The sequence below is a fragment of the Berghia stephanieae genome, chromosome 3 (genome assembly GCF_034508935.2).
Source record: "Berghia stephanieae isolate SIO BIC M18660-M18661 chromosome 3, UCSD_Bste_1.3, whole genome shotgun sequence".
NCBI classification, from domain to species: domain Eukaryota; kingdom Metazoa; phylum Mollusca; class Gastropoda; order Nudibranchia; family Aeolidiidae; genus Berghia; species Berghia stephanieae.
The window spans coordinates 18,885,186-18,902,485 of NC_088362.1; the positions used below are offsets into that span (position 1 = coordinate 18,885,186).

Consider the following 17,300-nt stretch of genomic DNA (forward strand, 5'->3'; position numbering starts at 1 on the left):
ACCATAGCGCTTATGTCTGGACCGGGCATTCGCAAATTCTGCTTTTGTGTTCCACTTTTCGAATCGAATTAATCTCTATTTTATCCGTCTATTTGCAAAGATTCTGTACTTTATAAATAGGACTATGACGCTTATGTCTGGACTGGGTATTCGCAAATTTTCCTTTTGTGTTCCACTTTTCGAATCGAATGAATCTCTATCTTATCTGTTTATTTGCAAAGTTTCTGCACTTTATAAATAAGACCATAACGCTTATGTCTGGACCGGGCATTCGCAGATTCTGCTTTTGTGTTCCACTTTTCGAATCGAATGAATCTCTATCTTATCCGTTTATTTGCAAAGTTTCTGCACTTTATAAATAAGACCATAGCGCTTATGTCTGGACCGGGCATTCGCAAATTCTGCTTTTGTGTTCCACTTTTCGAATCGAATTAATCTCTATTTTATCCGTCTATTTGCAAAGATTCTGTACTTTATAAATAGGACTATGACGCTTATGTCTGGACTGGGTATTCACAAATTTTCCTTTTGTGTTCCACTTTTCGAATCGAAATAACATCTAGTCTATCCGTTTATTTGCAAAGTTTCTGCACTTTATAAATAAGACCATAACGCTTATGTCTGGACCGGGCATTCGCAGATTCTGCTTTTGTGTTCCACTTTTCGAATCGAATGAATCTCTATCTTATCCGTTTATTTGCAAAGTTTCTGCACTTTATAAATAAGACCATAGCGCTTATGTCTGGACCGGGCATTCGCAAATTCTGCTTTTGTGTTCCACTTTTCGAATCGAATGAATCTCTATCTTATCCGTTTATTTGCAAAGTTTCTGCACTTTATAAATAAGACCATAGCGCTTATGTCTGGACGGGCATTCGCAAATTCTGCTTTTGTGTTCCACTTTTCGAATCGAATGAATCTCTATCTTATCTGTTTATTTGCAAAGTTTCTGCACTTTATAAATAAGACCATAACGCTTATGTCTGGACCGGGCATTCGCAAATTCTGCTTTTGTGTTCCACTTTTCGAATCGAATGAATCTCTATCTTGTCCGTTTATTTTCAAAGTTTCTAGATTTTATAAATAAGACCATAACACTTATGTCTGGACCGGGCATTCGCACATTCTGCTTTTGTGTTCCACTTTTCGAATCGAATTAATCTCTATTTTATCCGTTTATTTGCAAAGATTCTGCACTTTATAAATAAGACCATGACGCTTATGTCTGGACCGGGTATTCGCAAATTCTCCTTTTGTGTTTCACTTTTCGAATCGAATTAATATCTAGTCTATCGGTTTATTTGCAAAGTTTCTGCATTTTATAAATAATAATAATTGTTCAAAATTTTACCTTACACCCGATATTACAAGTACAAGTGAGCCAGGTGAAGAAGATTGTCAAACAGTGTGACAGATGAAATAGGAAGAGAGAGAGAGAGGGAGAGAGAGGAGAGAGAGAGAGAGAGAGAGAGAGAGTGAGAGAGAGAGGGCAAGAGAGAGAGAGAGAGGGTAAGAGAGAGAGAGAGAGATATTCGTTTTTTGTTCAAAATCTCTCTCTCTCTCTATCTCTCATTGCACAAGGTTGTGCTATTTACTACTATTTATCAAGAACAGCCAAGCTGGCAACCCAGTCTCTGTATAAACTAAGCAAGATGGCAACAGGGACCTCGCTCCTTATCCAATGCCGAAGCTTTAGTTTGAGTCAAACGGTTTTGTTAAAAAAACCCACCCAAAATAAGTTCGTGTCGTAAGTGATGGAAGTTGAAGTCGGCTTATTATAAAATCGTTTTTATGGTCTGTTTGGATTACCCTTTTTAAATAGAAAAAGTGAATATATCATAAACTTGAAGAATAGGCAAGCTAAATGAAATTTAAATTGACTGATTAAATGAGTACGCGAGGCTGAGTTGCGAACGACTACTGTGTTCCGACATTCCGATCCCAGTGTCATTCATGTTCACCGTACCGTGTTACTGTCTACACACTACACTGCATTGTTAGTGACTGGTCATGTCTTTTTTGTTTGTATGTTTTACACAAGCTTAATAAAATTAAATTGACTGATTAAATGAATACGTGAGGCAGAGTTGCGAACGACTCATGGGTTCCGACATTCCGATCCCAGTGTCAGTCATGTTCACCGTACTGTGTTACTGTCTACACACTACACGGCATTGTTAGTGACTGGTCATGCCTGTTTTGTTTGTATGTTTCTTTTAATATGGGTCAATTTACAAAGAATAATAATAGAAATGTTCAAACAAAAACTAGATTCACTATTACGTGCCTGTAATGAAGTGCTTTCCACAAACCGTGAGCGAGAATGATGGTGGAGGTAATGGCAACCATGTGGGTTTGTTATTGTTTCCTACCTCCGTCAACCCGCGCATCCGGTTGCGCACCCACGCTGATTCTGACCTATAGAATGCAAACCATCAGAGACTGGGCCCAATGACTAAAATCGGGTATATTGGAATATTAACATCTACACAGCCATTGAATTGGGAAATATGAAATCATTCAAATTTAATTCCAGAGAGGAAAATTAACATTGAAATTTGGATACAGTTGCTATAAGAATGTGAACATTTATTTATTATCTGCATAAGCAACTTTGTCTATCGAGCAGTAGTTTTTCCATATGTTAAGTGTCCCATTTATGAAATCATTCAAATGTTTAATTTCAGAGTGGAAAATTAACATTGAAATTTATATATAGTTGCTATAACAATGTGAACATTTATTATTTGCATAAGCTACTTTGTCCATAGAGCAGTTGTGGTTTTCATATGCTAAGTGTTCCACTTGGCTCGCGTGTGTTTATCTGAAACGTCGTTTGTTTTGTGTTGTTCCCTTATTCATGAGTCAGATTTACTCCCGTTATCTTTATCTCCAGTTTACCTGATTATTTGATTACTATTCTTTTATTCATTTACGAGGCAGGGTTAGTAAAATCAAACATATCCAATCTCAAAGATTTGTCAGTTATGCTGCCTCATTCTGGAAAAAAAACACATTTTTAATATTTTGGCCAAAAAACTCGCCCTTCAAATATCGATCGATTAAAACGATCCTCATCTAGGCAAATAATCCAAAACTGGGACCTGTGGGTTTATATTGTTTTCATTAGTCTAAAATATTTGATATTTTTACCGAGAATCATGGTTAGTTTTTCTTAAATATAAAGAATGGAATGTCATTAGTACTAGTCCAAGTGGTTTGCGTTTTGATCAGAAATATAGATAGAATGCGCTTGGCTAAGAAGCTCACAACATTGCCATCCTGAAGTATAACGGACCAACACACACAACTATGTGTAATCTTGAACATTTATAGTCTGGTTAATGCAGTTGAGTGAGAATTACTTATAAACGTGAGTGGCAAAAAGACCCTAGTGACGTCAACTTCATTCTATCTATAGACATCGGTTGTGTTTCTCAAATATAAATTCTTTATCGAGACATATAACACGTTTTGATAGGGCAATGAACAAATTAAGATTTGATTTAACAAATCATTATCATCGGCTATCGAATTGGATTCAATAGTCTGATGTCACGTCGCCCAGCAACGGTGAGCAGCGTGGTTCTAAACAAAGAAAATTGGTACTTTTTATTCTTCATGCTGGCTTGAACTTTACATATGTCATGTGATCAGAATGTATAAAAGTCAAAACATGATCATATTTATAATGTTTTTCTCTTCTAGATACTCTTTTATGCTCGTCGGAGAAATATTTCCACCATTGCTCAGATAGTTTAAAGCCAGTTACTAAGTTACTATGAGTCATTACGATGGAAGTGACGTCATGACTGTTAAAGCCAATTGAAACCTGTCGCGACGGACACTTATTGGAGGTACGTCCGATAACCCAGATCGTTATAGTCTCATTGTTGTCTCATTGGAAATATTATCAAACCAACACAAAATATTGCCCATTATAACAATGTTAAATCTATCCTATTATTGCCTTCGCTTATCAGACCTGAAAATATGAGCATGTCGACGTGTCATCATTCGAGAAATAATCAAGTGGACCTTACGAAAAAAAAACACACCAAAAAAAAAAATTTGATCCCTCCGATTGCTTTCTCAATGTGATGTGGTACAGCCAGAATGCTATTATAATGGTTTTTGTTTATCATATTTCTCTGTGTCATATTTTGCTAACATGAGAAATTATAAAACAGTTGAATCTGTCTCTTTTACATTACAGATAAACATCGACATAAAATCTTTCTTGGCTAAGAAAGTTTATTGTGACCATGAATTGTGACCCCCTCCCTGATGTTTGATCTATCATAAAACACGATACTGACTAAATTACTGGGGATAAAAATGAAAATTGACGAGAAGATTAAGACAAAAGAAGAATTATCTCATGATACAGATACTAATACAAAAGAAATTGTGACAAAGAGAGAGAAGGGATATGAAACTGATGAAAGTAGGTCGACAACAATGTGCAAAATCCCAGAGTGGGAGAGCTTTGCCTCAAAGACTTCGTTGCACGGTTTGTTTTATGTCCAGGAAAAAGATCGAATATTGATGAGTCGAATCTTCTGGTGCGTGATGGTGCTCGTTATGATGAGTGCATCAACTTATATTCTTGTCTCACTTCTGCTTACTTACAGGGAATATCCGGTAAAAAGTGTCTGGAATTATCGAAGAGATTCACACATCAACACTCCAGCAATTACTCTTTGCCTCATTAATTCATTTGACTACAGAAAAATTATCAATTCCAGCAATGCTATAAATTTTTTCGCAGTTGATCGAAATTTTGAGTCAAAAGATCCGGGAGTTCAGAATATGCTCGACCTTCCGTATTCTGAAATATTTAAAACATATGGATTTTCAAAAAAGGACATTATTTTGGAACATTTGATATATTGGAGGAATAATGTTATAAACGGAACAAAGTTTGTAAGACGACACATTTATTTTGATAGAACATGCTTTTCTGCAGCAGACATGTTTGAAGATATGAAATCTCCTGTTTTACCCGAATTATCCAAAGAGGCATTTATTGAATTTCTCATCGCCATTCCAAAGTCTGTGCATAGCGTTGCAGGGACAAATGATTACTTTGGAGCTGGTCTCTTTCTTCATTTGGGTCCTCATGGAACTTTAGGAGGTCAAGGAAACCCTTTCATGGTATCGACTGGACTGGCTACGTCTGTGTTATTCTCCGAGACTGAGTATCACTTTCTGCCTCGGCCATATCAGTCTTTTGGAGATGAAAACTGTCTTGAAAGAGTCAACTCTGATGACTTTGTAAACCCATTGAAAAAGTTTTCTGTATACACTTTCGAAAATTGCTATCATGAACTGTACCAGAACATATCGGCTGACGTGTGTCGTTGTGTAATGGAGGAATTTGTTGATTTCTATAAAGATCAGAATATCAGCGAGTGTTCGTACCGTCAACATTATGTTTGCTATTATCCTATTCAATTCACGCACCTCAGCACGCTCACAGCTCAGTGTCTACACGAATGTGACAAGTCAGTGATTGAAATTACACACTCCACGATGCCATTTGGCAAACACCACAAAAGTGAATATTTCAATAAACCAGATTCAGAGGATTACATCCATATTGTACTCCAGGCAAAAACGACAAACGTTGAAATAGTTCGACATGAACCGGAAATGACGTTGATAGGAATCACGGCGACCGTCGGAGGATACCTGGGACTATTTTTAGGGGCCAGTATCTTAACCATGTTGGAATGTCTGGAATTCATTCTGACGTCAGTAAAACTTGGAATTTTTAGAATAGTTCACCGGAAATGAATTTTTATAGCATTTTTTCTAGGTCATCTAAATGGAACATTAAAATATTATTTCTCTTTTTGCTATAGTGCGACTATGGGGTCTTGCGGCGGTATGGCACTCGCCTTTCGATCAAAAGGTCGTGGATTCGAGTCCCGCTCTGAGCGGCGCACGGTTTAGACCTTGGAAAATATTGTTTATTCTCATTCTCGCGTCGTATTCAGGTGTAAAAGTGAGTACCTGGCTGTTAACAGCATAGACTCTCTCGGAAAAAAATTACTATTACTTAACAACATGCTAAGTGTTGATGGTGCTAAGGGACCCCTTTACAGAGCTTTGAGTAAGTTTAGAGTTTATTGTGCTATATAAATGCTGAAATACTCATGTTTTTAATTAAAATTGGCACTTATAATCGAAAACAAGACAGGAAAAAAAATTATCTCTTAATTGATCTAATTATTTATATCACTAATGATCAAAACACTTTATCTTCATTTCGTCCCCACATGTGTTAGATGATTTAGGCTGTAAACATCAGAATCAATATTTTTTTTTTGTTGAAAATTTCTATTTTATCTATTTCTATTAAAAGAAACGTTTACGATAAATTCCTGCAATTCACCCAGGTAATTTCAATATTCTGCACTTGTTTGTTTGTCATTTCAAGATTAGCAAAACTCATGAACACCTTATTTTAGGCTTCGCGAAACGTAATGAGTTTAGTTTTGCAGGACCGAACTGCCTTCGTTTCATTGAGGTTTGATTTCGTTTCCCCATAAGAGGAAGGAAACAATGGCAAAAAAAATAGTATGACAAGACATGGCCGATTATCCTGAATCGACGTGCACTTATTTGCAGGTCTGATAACCCAATTCCTTATGGGCTCATTGTTGTAATGGAAATCTCAAAAATAATTGTCGCAAAATATTGCCCATTAAACCAATGTTAAACTAGGCCCATAAGCGGATTCGGATGTCAGACCTGCATATGTGTACATATTGTCCTGAATTCATGTAATTTAGAAAAACCTTGACATTTTGTTATTTAAATAACCAGCCGTGCAATAATTTGTCATATCAGCACGAATACGGTTTGTTTAAAAACGATTTTGTCTCGTAATGACGTCTTGATTACATAATCATTATTATCATTATCATCATCATCATCATCATCATCATCATCATCATCACCATCATCATCATCATCATCACCATCATCATCATCATCATCATCATCATCATCATCATCATCATCATTAACGTAATCATCATCATCATCATCATCATCATCATCATCATCATCACCATCATCATCATCATTATCATCATCATCATCATCATCATCATCATCATCAACGTCAACTTTATCACAAAAAATGAATACTATAGTATTCACCATCATTACTTTATGTATTTTTATGATTACAGTTAGAATAATGTAAATCCTTAATTAAAATATTTTGCCTCCTTACCATATTATTGATTCTTCTTTATTTTCTGGGGGTTTTTTATATTGAACAATCTACAACTTTATCATGTTTTTATCGGTATGCTGTCTGCAATAGACTTTGAACTTTAAAGTTATAATTCTTCTATGAAAAACATCAAACTTATTGAAAAATAAGAGTGAATTTTCATTTGAAATGACGTTTGTTTGTTAACTCACTCAACCTTGACTGTATCCGTAATTTACCCGGGTTACTCATGGCTTATTATAGGCGTAGTATCAAAGCTAATGTTTTTAGTTTTCACATGTTAATGATAGTTGAATCAAAATATCCATGTACATGCTCAATTTAATACATTTTCTCCAATTTTGAAAAGTATCAAAAATCTCCAGGATTGAGTGAGTTAAGCTGCAGCTGGGGGTTATTTCGGGGTCTCAATCGCAAGCGTGGAGAAATCGCATATCATTTTCACATTTCCCCATAAAAAATGACGCTTAATGACATCAATCAAGTTCACACAATCAAATCATGACTTCAAATTGACAAGCGTTAAATTTAACTAAAATATGATTTAAATATTATCTTTAAAAAGGTCTTTCTATCGAACTTTACGAAATCAGACATATTGAGGTGTATAATTTTTTTTTAATGTTAAAAATAAAATAAAATTCCCTTTATTCATCATATAGGGGAAATTTGTCTCTTGGGCCTGTTCCAATGGAAGACTGGAATAACCCAGGCGTCAGTCGCAGTGCAGCGCGCAAATTGAGCTAGGGCGAGGTGACATGCTAAAGGCTACACAGCGCAGCGGCGGGTGATCGAACTCGGTACCTTTCGGGTACGAACCAAAGACCGTACCGCTGAGCCACGTGTATTAGAGTATTAGAAAGTAAAAGTAGAGACCGTAAAATGTAAATAATAAACTAGTTTTCAGTCCATTTTCAAATGTTTTATTTCAACTGAGTCTAAACATATCTACATTATAAAGTCGTTACAACCATCCAATGCACACATAATATAATAAACATAAAAGTTCTTACTGTTATAATAATATAATGAACTTATAACTCTCTTCATGACATGGGATTTTCGTGTATTCTGAAGAGCATCATTGATTTTCTACGTGATACTAAGTTGCTAGAAGCTGTGGACTGTAAAAAGTAATGAGCTAACATGACTGTAACAGCTTCGAAAAAAAAAATTAAAAATTCCAAACACGGTACGTTGTGAGCTCAAAACGCTTTTTCAGCCAAAAACAAAAAATAAACAATAAAACAATAATACATTGCTTAAAATCCACAATGTTTTTGTTATTGACTGAAGAAGGATTTTGAGTCCGAAACGTTCCGTGTTTGGTGTTTTGTTCTTTATAAAAGGTTTTATATTCATTTTTGTTGATTACATTGATTTTCTAGGCTCTATTAATTTAGTTTTCTTGTATCCAAAGTATCGAAATAGTCATTAATGATCACCGTCTCATACACAGTATCATTAATCTTGAAATGTCCATTTCCTTATCAATTAATTAATTGAGAGGGAGAAAAATGCATTGATTCTTCATCAAAACAAACTGTACAATCTTTCGAATCTCTGCACTTGAAACTTAAATGTGACTATTAATACTCTAAACAATTCCCTTACTTGAACACAACATGAATTATGGTGCTTTTGTCAAAGCTCTAACGACTACTGATTTAAAACAACTCTATTTGGATATTTCTGCCGTTGTGTCTAAAAACACAGTATATGCAATATTAACCAAATAGCACATACTGTGTTCTTTAATAAAACGGCAGATTCTATATTCCAACCCACTGATACGATATTCTGCGTACCCCCAAAAAAAAAATACACACACACACAAACACATTTCTTAAATTTTGACCATAAAACCGTCCTTCTAATATCGATCGATCAAAATGATCCACGTCTTATCAACAAACAAAAATTTAAAAATCTGGAACTTCCCTGAAAAACTTCTCGAAGTCCCAAGTTTGGAAGCTTTTTGACAAAGTGAAGATCATTTTAACCGATCGATATTTGAAGGACAAGTTTCCTGGCCAAAATTTTAACAATGTTTGGGGGGTTTTTTGGCGTTTTTTTTAGAGCACGGCAGTATTGATCTGATGATGAATAGGAGATTGTTTGGGACAGTGCCAGGAAATACAGCAGTGACGTTAATGGTCGTTGGAATTGAATGTCTCAACGTAAACAGAGTATGATAAGGCGGTGTAAGCCGTCTCATATTATTGCAAAACCAACGTCTTATATTGTTATTATTATTATTATTATTATTATTATTATTATTATTATTATTATTATTATTATTATTATTATATATTATTATTATTATTATTATTATTATTATATATTATTATTATTATTATTATTATTATTATTATTATTATTATTATTATTATTATTATTATATTATTATTATTATTATTATTATTATTATTATTATTATTATTATTATTATTATTATTATTATTATTATATTAATTATTATTATTATTATTATTATTGATATTATTATCATCATCATCATCATCATCGTTATCATCAACATCATCATCATTATCGTCGCCATCATCATTATCATTCATAGACCTGGCACCGCCCCATACAAGGTAATAATGATTTTTCTACATTCTAATATCATAACCCACATCCTATCTAAATATAAATTTTATATTTTAGACCATATCTTAAGTTAAAATAACAGCCATTACTGTGAAAAACGTAATAACAATGAACAACAGATGAAAAATGATAATATATTTAAAATTAATTATAAATAAATCAACAAAATATAGTCATCGTTAAGGGAATTCAGGTCGAGATCCTAGTCAGCACTCAAGATGAGGTAGTGTTGATAACAAACATTTCCACAGATAAAGCAAACAGTAATAATATTAATATACGCTGTTGACTGAACAAATATGCCTAATGGGAAAAAATACCTAATGTGTATCTACGACTGTGAAGTATAGATAGTATGCGCTTGGCTTAGGAGCTCACAACATTGCCATCCGGAAGTATAAAAGACCAAAACACAAAACTGTGTGTAACCATGATCGTTAATAGTCAGGTTATTACATTTTAGTGAGAATTACTCATAAACGCGGATGGCAAAAAACAATAACAAAGACTTGAGTGACGTCAACTTCGAACTATCTATATATATAGCATGCGCTTGCCTGAGAGGCTCACAACATTGCCATCAGGAAGTATAACGGACCAACACACAAAACTATATGTAACCTTAAACGTCTGGTTAATACAGTTTAGTGAGAATCACTTATAAACGCGGATGGCAAAAAGAAATAACAAAGTCCCGAGTGGCGTCAACTTCAAACTATCAATTAGAAAGAACACGTAGTTAAAATTTGGCTTAAAAACACGTCTTTCAAATATCGGTCTTGTCACCGTACAAAAAACTCCCAATTTATGGACATCGTAGAAGTCCCGGGGTTTAGAGGGGTTTTGTTTTGGCAAGATGAGGGTTGATTTAATCGATCGATATTTAAAGGAACAGTTTTCTTGACAAATTTTAAAAAAAGTGTTTTCCCAAGTGACGGCACAATATGTGTGACGACCTCTGAAAAAAAACCACACACACAATTCAAATATCTTGGCCAAAACCACTGGACGCTCCTTAAGAAGTCTCGGGTTTCTGAGTTTTATGACAAGATGGAGTTTATCTTAATCAATCGATATTTGAAGGAACAGTTTTCTGGACAAAATGTTTTAAAGTGTAAATTTATCCGCCGTTTATAATCTGATCGAGAAACTCATGTAATAATTAGTCACCCATTTGCTGTGAAGAACAATAACAATGATCAAAGAGAGGTCGATTTCATTCACGTTACTGTTTATATAGATAGTATGCAGATGACGTCACTCAGGCCTTTGTTATGGTTTTTGCCATCCGCGTTTGTGAGTTGTTCTCACTAAACTGTATTAACCAGACTATAGAAGTTCATGGTTACACAGAGTTTGTGTGTTGGTCCGTTATACTTCCGGATGGCAATGTTGTGAACTTCTTGGCCAAGCGCATTCTATCTATAAACAACCAAGTATGTTTGTCCGAGCACGTGTGAAGGTGTGTCACAAATTCCATGTTTTGATTGGTCAAAAAATCTACTGGTTAATTGCTCTTTGTTTACATAATTTATAGTAGACTGTGGCCACATGGTGTTACTAATAATATGTTTTAAATATTAATAAAATGACGCTACCAGTAAAGTAATATAACGTCAACACATTTTATAGCACAAGCAGTAGAGAAAATGTTATAGTGTCTGATCGTCGCCATCGTTAACATATAGCCTGACACTGACCAAAAGATGACATCAGTAGGTAAGTCTTTGGTCACAAAATAAAACAAATGGTGAGTTTTATTCAACAAGTCAATCAATGGAATTACTTATTTCCTTGAGCTCTTCTAACAACAACTCACTCGACGGTGCAGAAACCTAAAAAATGACGTCAAACTATAAGTCCTTCTGGGTTCTATAGATAGAATGCGCTTGGCCAAGGAGTTCACAACATTGCCATCCGGAAGTATAACGGACCAACACACAAACTCTGTGTAACCATGAACTTTTATAGTCTGATTAATACAGTTTAGTGAGAACAACTCACAAATGCGGATGGCAAAAACAATAACAAAGGCCTGAGTGACGTCATCTTCGAACTATCTATTGTCAGACTATAGGATAACAATGGGGAAGATCTGATGGAGTAAGTATTTGGTAACAGTGACTTATACGAGTAAGAGTAAATGAGAGAAAAAAAATAGTTATTGAAGGGATAAATTGAACTTTGAAAATAATAGTAATAGTCAAAACATCAACATATGGATAAATAACAAAGGTTGGAAGAAAAATAAGTCTTGTAAACATCTGTCAAAGTGAATACTAAACATTTAAAAGCTGGGGACTGTAAATAGCATGTATGAAACAAAAATAAATACAACTTCGGAAAAAAAACCAACAAAGTACTGAACGCCCACCGTTATGGGCTCTTAATCCTTCTACAGCCAACGACAACAACAAAAATAAAACGCTTAAATTGCTATACCTAATGTACTCATAGATCCAGATAATAATATACGAGAGAAAGGCATGCCGGGATAGATCGTAGCCATAGCAAAGTTATTGTGATACTAAAACCCACAAAGACCGCAGCCATCGTTAACTTATAGCCTGACACTAGAACCGTAGCCATCGTTAACTTAAAGCCTGACACTGACCAAAAAGTGACGTCAAAAAACAAGTCTTTGGACACAAAAGAAAACAAATCGTGAGTTGTATTCAATAGTTCAACCGATGGAATCACTTGTTTCCTTGCGCACTACTAACGACAACTCACTAGGCGGTGCTAAAACTAGAAAGCGAGGTCAAACTATAAGTCCTAGTAGGTTCTAGCGTGGCCATCGTAAACTTATAGCCTGACACTGACCAAAAAATGATGTCAAAAGACAAGTCTTTGACCACAAAAGAAAACAAATCGTGAGTTGTATTCGACAGGTCAACCGATAGAATCACTTATTTCCTTGCGCACTACTAACGACAACTCACCAGAAGATACACAAACCTAAAAAATGACGTCAAACTACAAGTCTCAGATGGATGTAGTGTCAGGCTATATGTTAACGATGGCTACGGTTCTAGTGTCAACGATGGCGACCCTATAACCCACTGGGACTTAAGTTTGACGTCATTTTGGGGTGTTTTGCACGTCCATTGAGTTGCCGTTAGTACTAGATACTCAAGGAAACAAATTAAATGCATCCTATTAAATACAACTCACCTTTTTATTGTATTTTGTGGCCAAGGACTTGTCTTTTGACGTCATGTGTTGGTCAGTATCAGCGTAGCCATCGTTAACTTATAGTCTGACACTAGAACCCGCTAAGACTTATAGTTTGACGTCATTTTTTAGGTTTTTGAACCGCCTAGTGAGTTGTCGTTAGTAGAGCTTAAGGAAACAAGGGATTCCATTGGTTAATCTTTTGAATACAACTCACGATTTGTTTTCTTTTGTGACCAAAGACTTGTCTCTTGACGTCATACATTGGTCAGTGTGTCAGGCAATTTGTTTACGAATGCCACGGATGGATGAACCGTTTGTGAAGTTGTTATATTCATTTTTGGTCATACTTTGTACAGTTTTAAACATTGTAAAGTTGGATAATATATCTAGTTCGATAATTGAAAAGAAATTGATAAAATGTTTACAACAATTTCAACACAACTCAAGAATGAGGTAGTCAGAACAACTGAGCATAAATTATTATAATAGTTATGAAATAATGAAGAATGCTATAAAATGTAAGAACGAGCAGCACAAACGAGGAAACTTCAAACAATTCCTATCCCTCCTCCCCACTCCACCCACCCCACCCTCTACCTGTAATAAATAGTAAATGATGTAGGTAAGCGTTTTGAGATGCAATTGTATAGAAAGCGCTCTAGATAGTATGCGCTTGGCTAAGAAGCTCACAACATTGACATCCGGAAGTATAACGGACCAACACACAAAACTATGTGTAACCTTGAACGTTTATAGTCTGCTTAATACAGTTTAGTGAGAACTACTCATAAACGCTGATGGCAAAAAGCAATAACAAAGACCTGAGTGACGTCAACCTCATTCTATCGATACTAAATGTACATCGTCATTTTAATTTAACTATTCACCGTAATGTTTGCATATTTTTAGGTCTTCTTCCAGCAAAACACTGACGGTGGTGTCGCCAGTGTCGCTAAAATCCTAAATATTGAAAATAAGATATATCTCAACTCGTACTTAAACTTCCTTCCCCCCCCCCCCCCCCCCCCCTAATTCATATGATACCCCCCCCCCCCCTTCCAACCTACAACACACACATGCATAATATTAAGAGAAATGGCTGGATTTCCATTTTCAAATTCACATCTCCATTTGTTTTCTAATCACTCAAACCTTAACTCACTCAACCCTAACACCGACTATATCCGTAGTTTAACGGGGTTACTTTTACGCCATGCCTATTTATTACATTTTTCTGAGACAAATTAAAGGCGTAGTATCAAATCTAATGTTTTTAATTTTTGCATGTTAATGGTAGTTTAATAAAACTATCTATGTACATTCTTATTTCTAATCCTTTTTTTTTCCCCAGTTTTGAAAAGTAGCAAAAATCTCTAGGATTGAGTGAGTTAAAGGAGATTTGTAGGGAGGGAGGAGTGCAATTCGGGTTTTTTTAGGGTTTACACCGCAGCGCACGTAACAACCAGATCAACTTGAACATTATATTAACGATTTCGACATAACCAATGACAAAAGGTACAATAGAAAAGAATGCCCGTGACTTAATATTATTCTCGTTTGAATGATACTCACAACAGAGCTGAGTCATATCTTATATGCTATACATGTCCTTAGGAACCATTACGCCCATGAAGCCGGAGTTTAGCCCGGTTTTTCCTAAGCGTGAAACGTATTTGCTTGCTACCCTTGGATAGGACGCTAGTCTATCTCAAAAACTACTTTCCGCCAGATCTTACAGAACAAGCTACCCAATCGCTGCTGGATGGACAGGAGGATCCAAAAAAAATATCTCGAATTCACCCGGGATCGATTTCGATCCCTTTGCGTGTGGAGAGAGTGCTCCACCAACTGAGCTATCTGGACCCCCTTATTGTCAATTATAAGCATCGGATATACATAATGTGTAAAAATATTTAAAAGAGTCTATTTACAAGCCAGCAAATATGATGTTAGGATATGAAACTAGTAGTGCAGGGTGTAAAATGAATTAGATATGCATTGTTACATAAGAAACTTCAAACTGTTTTTTTATAGGGTTCTATTTTTTTGTTCTTTAACAATCTAAACAGATCTTACAATTTAAAAAAAGAAATGCATGCTATTGCTTGGATTGTGGTGGGTTAATTGGAAACCTGATCATATTCAGGGTTATTATTTTATTCCATCTGTTTTATATAGTGGTGATTGAGACGATTACACTTTGCTAGGTTCCATTTTCATCAGAAATCCCAGAGAGTAACCTTGCTTGGCTGTGAAGAAAAATTTGTATGTTAAATATCAAATCGTCTTGTCCAGCAATTTCAACTGTAGCCAAACTGGAACTCCTTACGTCGTCAAATTGAATGCACACAATAACAAAAAAACAACTATGTATATAACTGTAGTTGAGGACATTCATTTAGAACACACGCTGGAGATTTTCTTTGTAGGCATGGTATTTAATTTGTCAATATGTCCGAAAGAATAAATGGGGAAAATGAAAATCTCCTTCTGTTGCAATTCCTTTCCATTGACAAACCGAAGTCCAGCACAGAAGTAAACACAGATGGTAGATAGATTTTAACCTTGGAGCCAATTCAACCAGTGGTCATGTCCATACAAAATTTCAATTGAAGACAAATCACAAGATTTGTTCATTTTGATAGTGTCTTATTTCAATTATAATATAGAGGCAAATAGTATTAACAGACACAGACATAGTTCGCCTGATGTTGTATAGATGTATAGATGAGGTAATGCTCTCTAATTATTTCATCAGTTTTATAAAGCTTTAAGTGAGACATCCATGGACAGCATGGCGGTGATCATATAGATTAGACATATTTTATAAATATATGTTTTCCTCACTCATTTGTTTCCATCAAAAGATGCGTCTTCTGTTTTCTTAATCTTTTCATTTTTACTCAACAAAAATAGATTGAGAAGAAACATAATGTTATTGTCATTCATAAACTCTCGCAGAACAAAAATATGATGAACTTGCAGCACATATTATATTTTATCTTTCATGGTATTATAATTGTTTGTCATAGTCTTGTTAAACATATATACAAAATTTCTCGTTATTGTGAAAAGATCAACAAACAATGCCATCTCACTATTTGTTGTGGACGCATTGAAATTGTTTTGATATGTTACCCGATTGGATTTTTGTAAGAGTACTGTTTAAAGCAAAGAAAAAGCTTCCCGTTACCACTTGACTGTTCAAGTTTTCTTTTTCATTTCATTCCTGGAATTTCCATGTTCGTTTTATTTTAAACTCAAGTAAAAAGTCAATCAAAACTATGGGGCTGGATTTTTAATGAGTCGACGTTGATAATAGAAAAGTCAATCATTTATCATATTGACTTGACATTTTCCCGTAGATTGATAAATAAGAAGCCTGAGACTTTAATTTTCGTCTAAGTTTTGTGTTTAGCAATGTATTCATCGTCTGCTGTTCTATGGATTTGTAGACATTGTACTTGTATCACTAATGACTGGAGTAAGCGGGTATGTTGAAATTCTGTATTACAAACATTATTATAACCACCGTTACATTCCCACCCTCCGGGGACCCTAGTGCAGTCTCCATTTGTTAAATCAATTCCTTTTATTCATTATGTATCCTTTCAATATCCACACAACCGGATATTGGCCATTTTGGCTGGGTCGATACCCATGACCGTTGCTAGCGTCCGCAGGAAGTAGTGGTTCACTTCCGTCATGGTCTCCCAGCGACATTTTGGGCAGGAACAATTGCAGTGCGGCCATGGGCATTTATCCATCAGCTTTTGTGGACACCGTTTGATGATGGACCTGGAGTTGCGCTTGTTGTTGTAATTGTTACGCCCTGGAATAAAAACAATAGAATGGACTTTTGACTTATCGCAAAAAGTAGACTTTTGTAATATCGCCTATCAGACGGCATGTCCCGTCCTACATGTTAAATGTTGCTATTGGCCATGGACCCCGTGTAAAGCGCTTTGAGCACATTTAGTGGATATTGCGCTATCTAAAGTTCAATTTTTTTATTTCTAATTTTTTGTCTCGATTTAGGTTTAAATTGATTTCGTCAAAAATTCTCTTCTGCCTAACATTTCTCTACCTGGTCCTCCTCCTCCTCCTCCTCCTCCTCCTCCTCCTCCTCCTCCTCCTTCTTCTTCTTCTTCTTCTTCTTCTTCTTCTTCTTCTTCTTCTCTTCTCCTCCTCCTCCTCCTCCTCCTCCTCTTCTTCTTCTTCTTCTTCTTCTTCTTCTTCTTCTTCTTCTTCTTCT

The 17,300-nt window shown here is 35.4% G+C and overlaps 2 protein-coding genes across 4 annotated transcripts in view; one reads left to right on the forward strand and one right to left on the reverse strand.

The window, feature by feature from the left end:
- Positions 1-4,338: 4,338 nt before the first annotated feature.
- On the forward strand, positions 4,339-5,873 carry LOC144969169 (acid-sensing ion channel 1-like). The gene has a single exon (XM_078908276.1). It carries the CDS (start codon positions 4,339-4,341, stop codon positions 5,797-5,799), a length of 1,461 nt encoding a protein of 486 aa, XP_078764402.1. The 3' UTR covers positions 5,800-5,873.
- Positions 5,874-14,315: 8,442 nt separating this feature from the next.
- LOC144967287 (palmitoleoyl-protein carboxylesterase notum1-like) overlaps positions 14,316-17,300 on the reverse strand; it is a 69,130-nt gene continuing 66,145 nt past the window's right edge. For all 3 annotated transcript variants that reach the window (XM_078904342.1, XM_078904340.1, XM_078904341.1), the window contains exon 15: positions 14,316-16,877. In XM_078904342.1, the coding sequence (XP_078760468.1) occupies positions 16,657-16,877 (221 nt within the window). In that variant the 3' untranslated portion in view covers positions 14,316-16,656. The remainder of the gene's footprint in view (positions 16,878-17,300) is intronic.

Excerpts from the sequence above, each read along its gene's own strand:
- LOC144969169 (XM_078908276.1), top strand. The coding sequence starts at position 4,339 with ATGAAAATTGACGAGAAGATTAAGACAAAAGAAGAATTATCTCATGAT.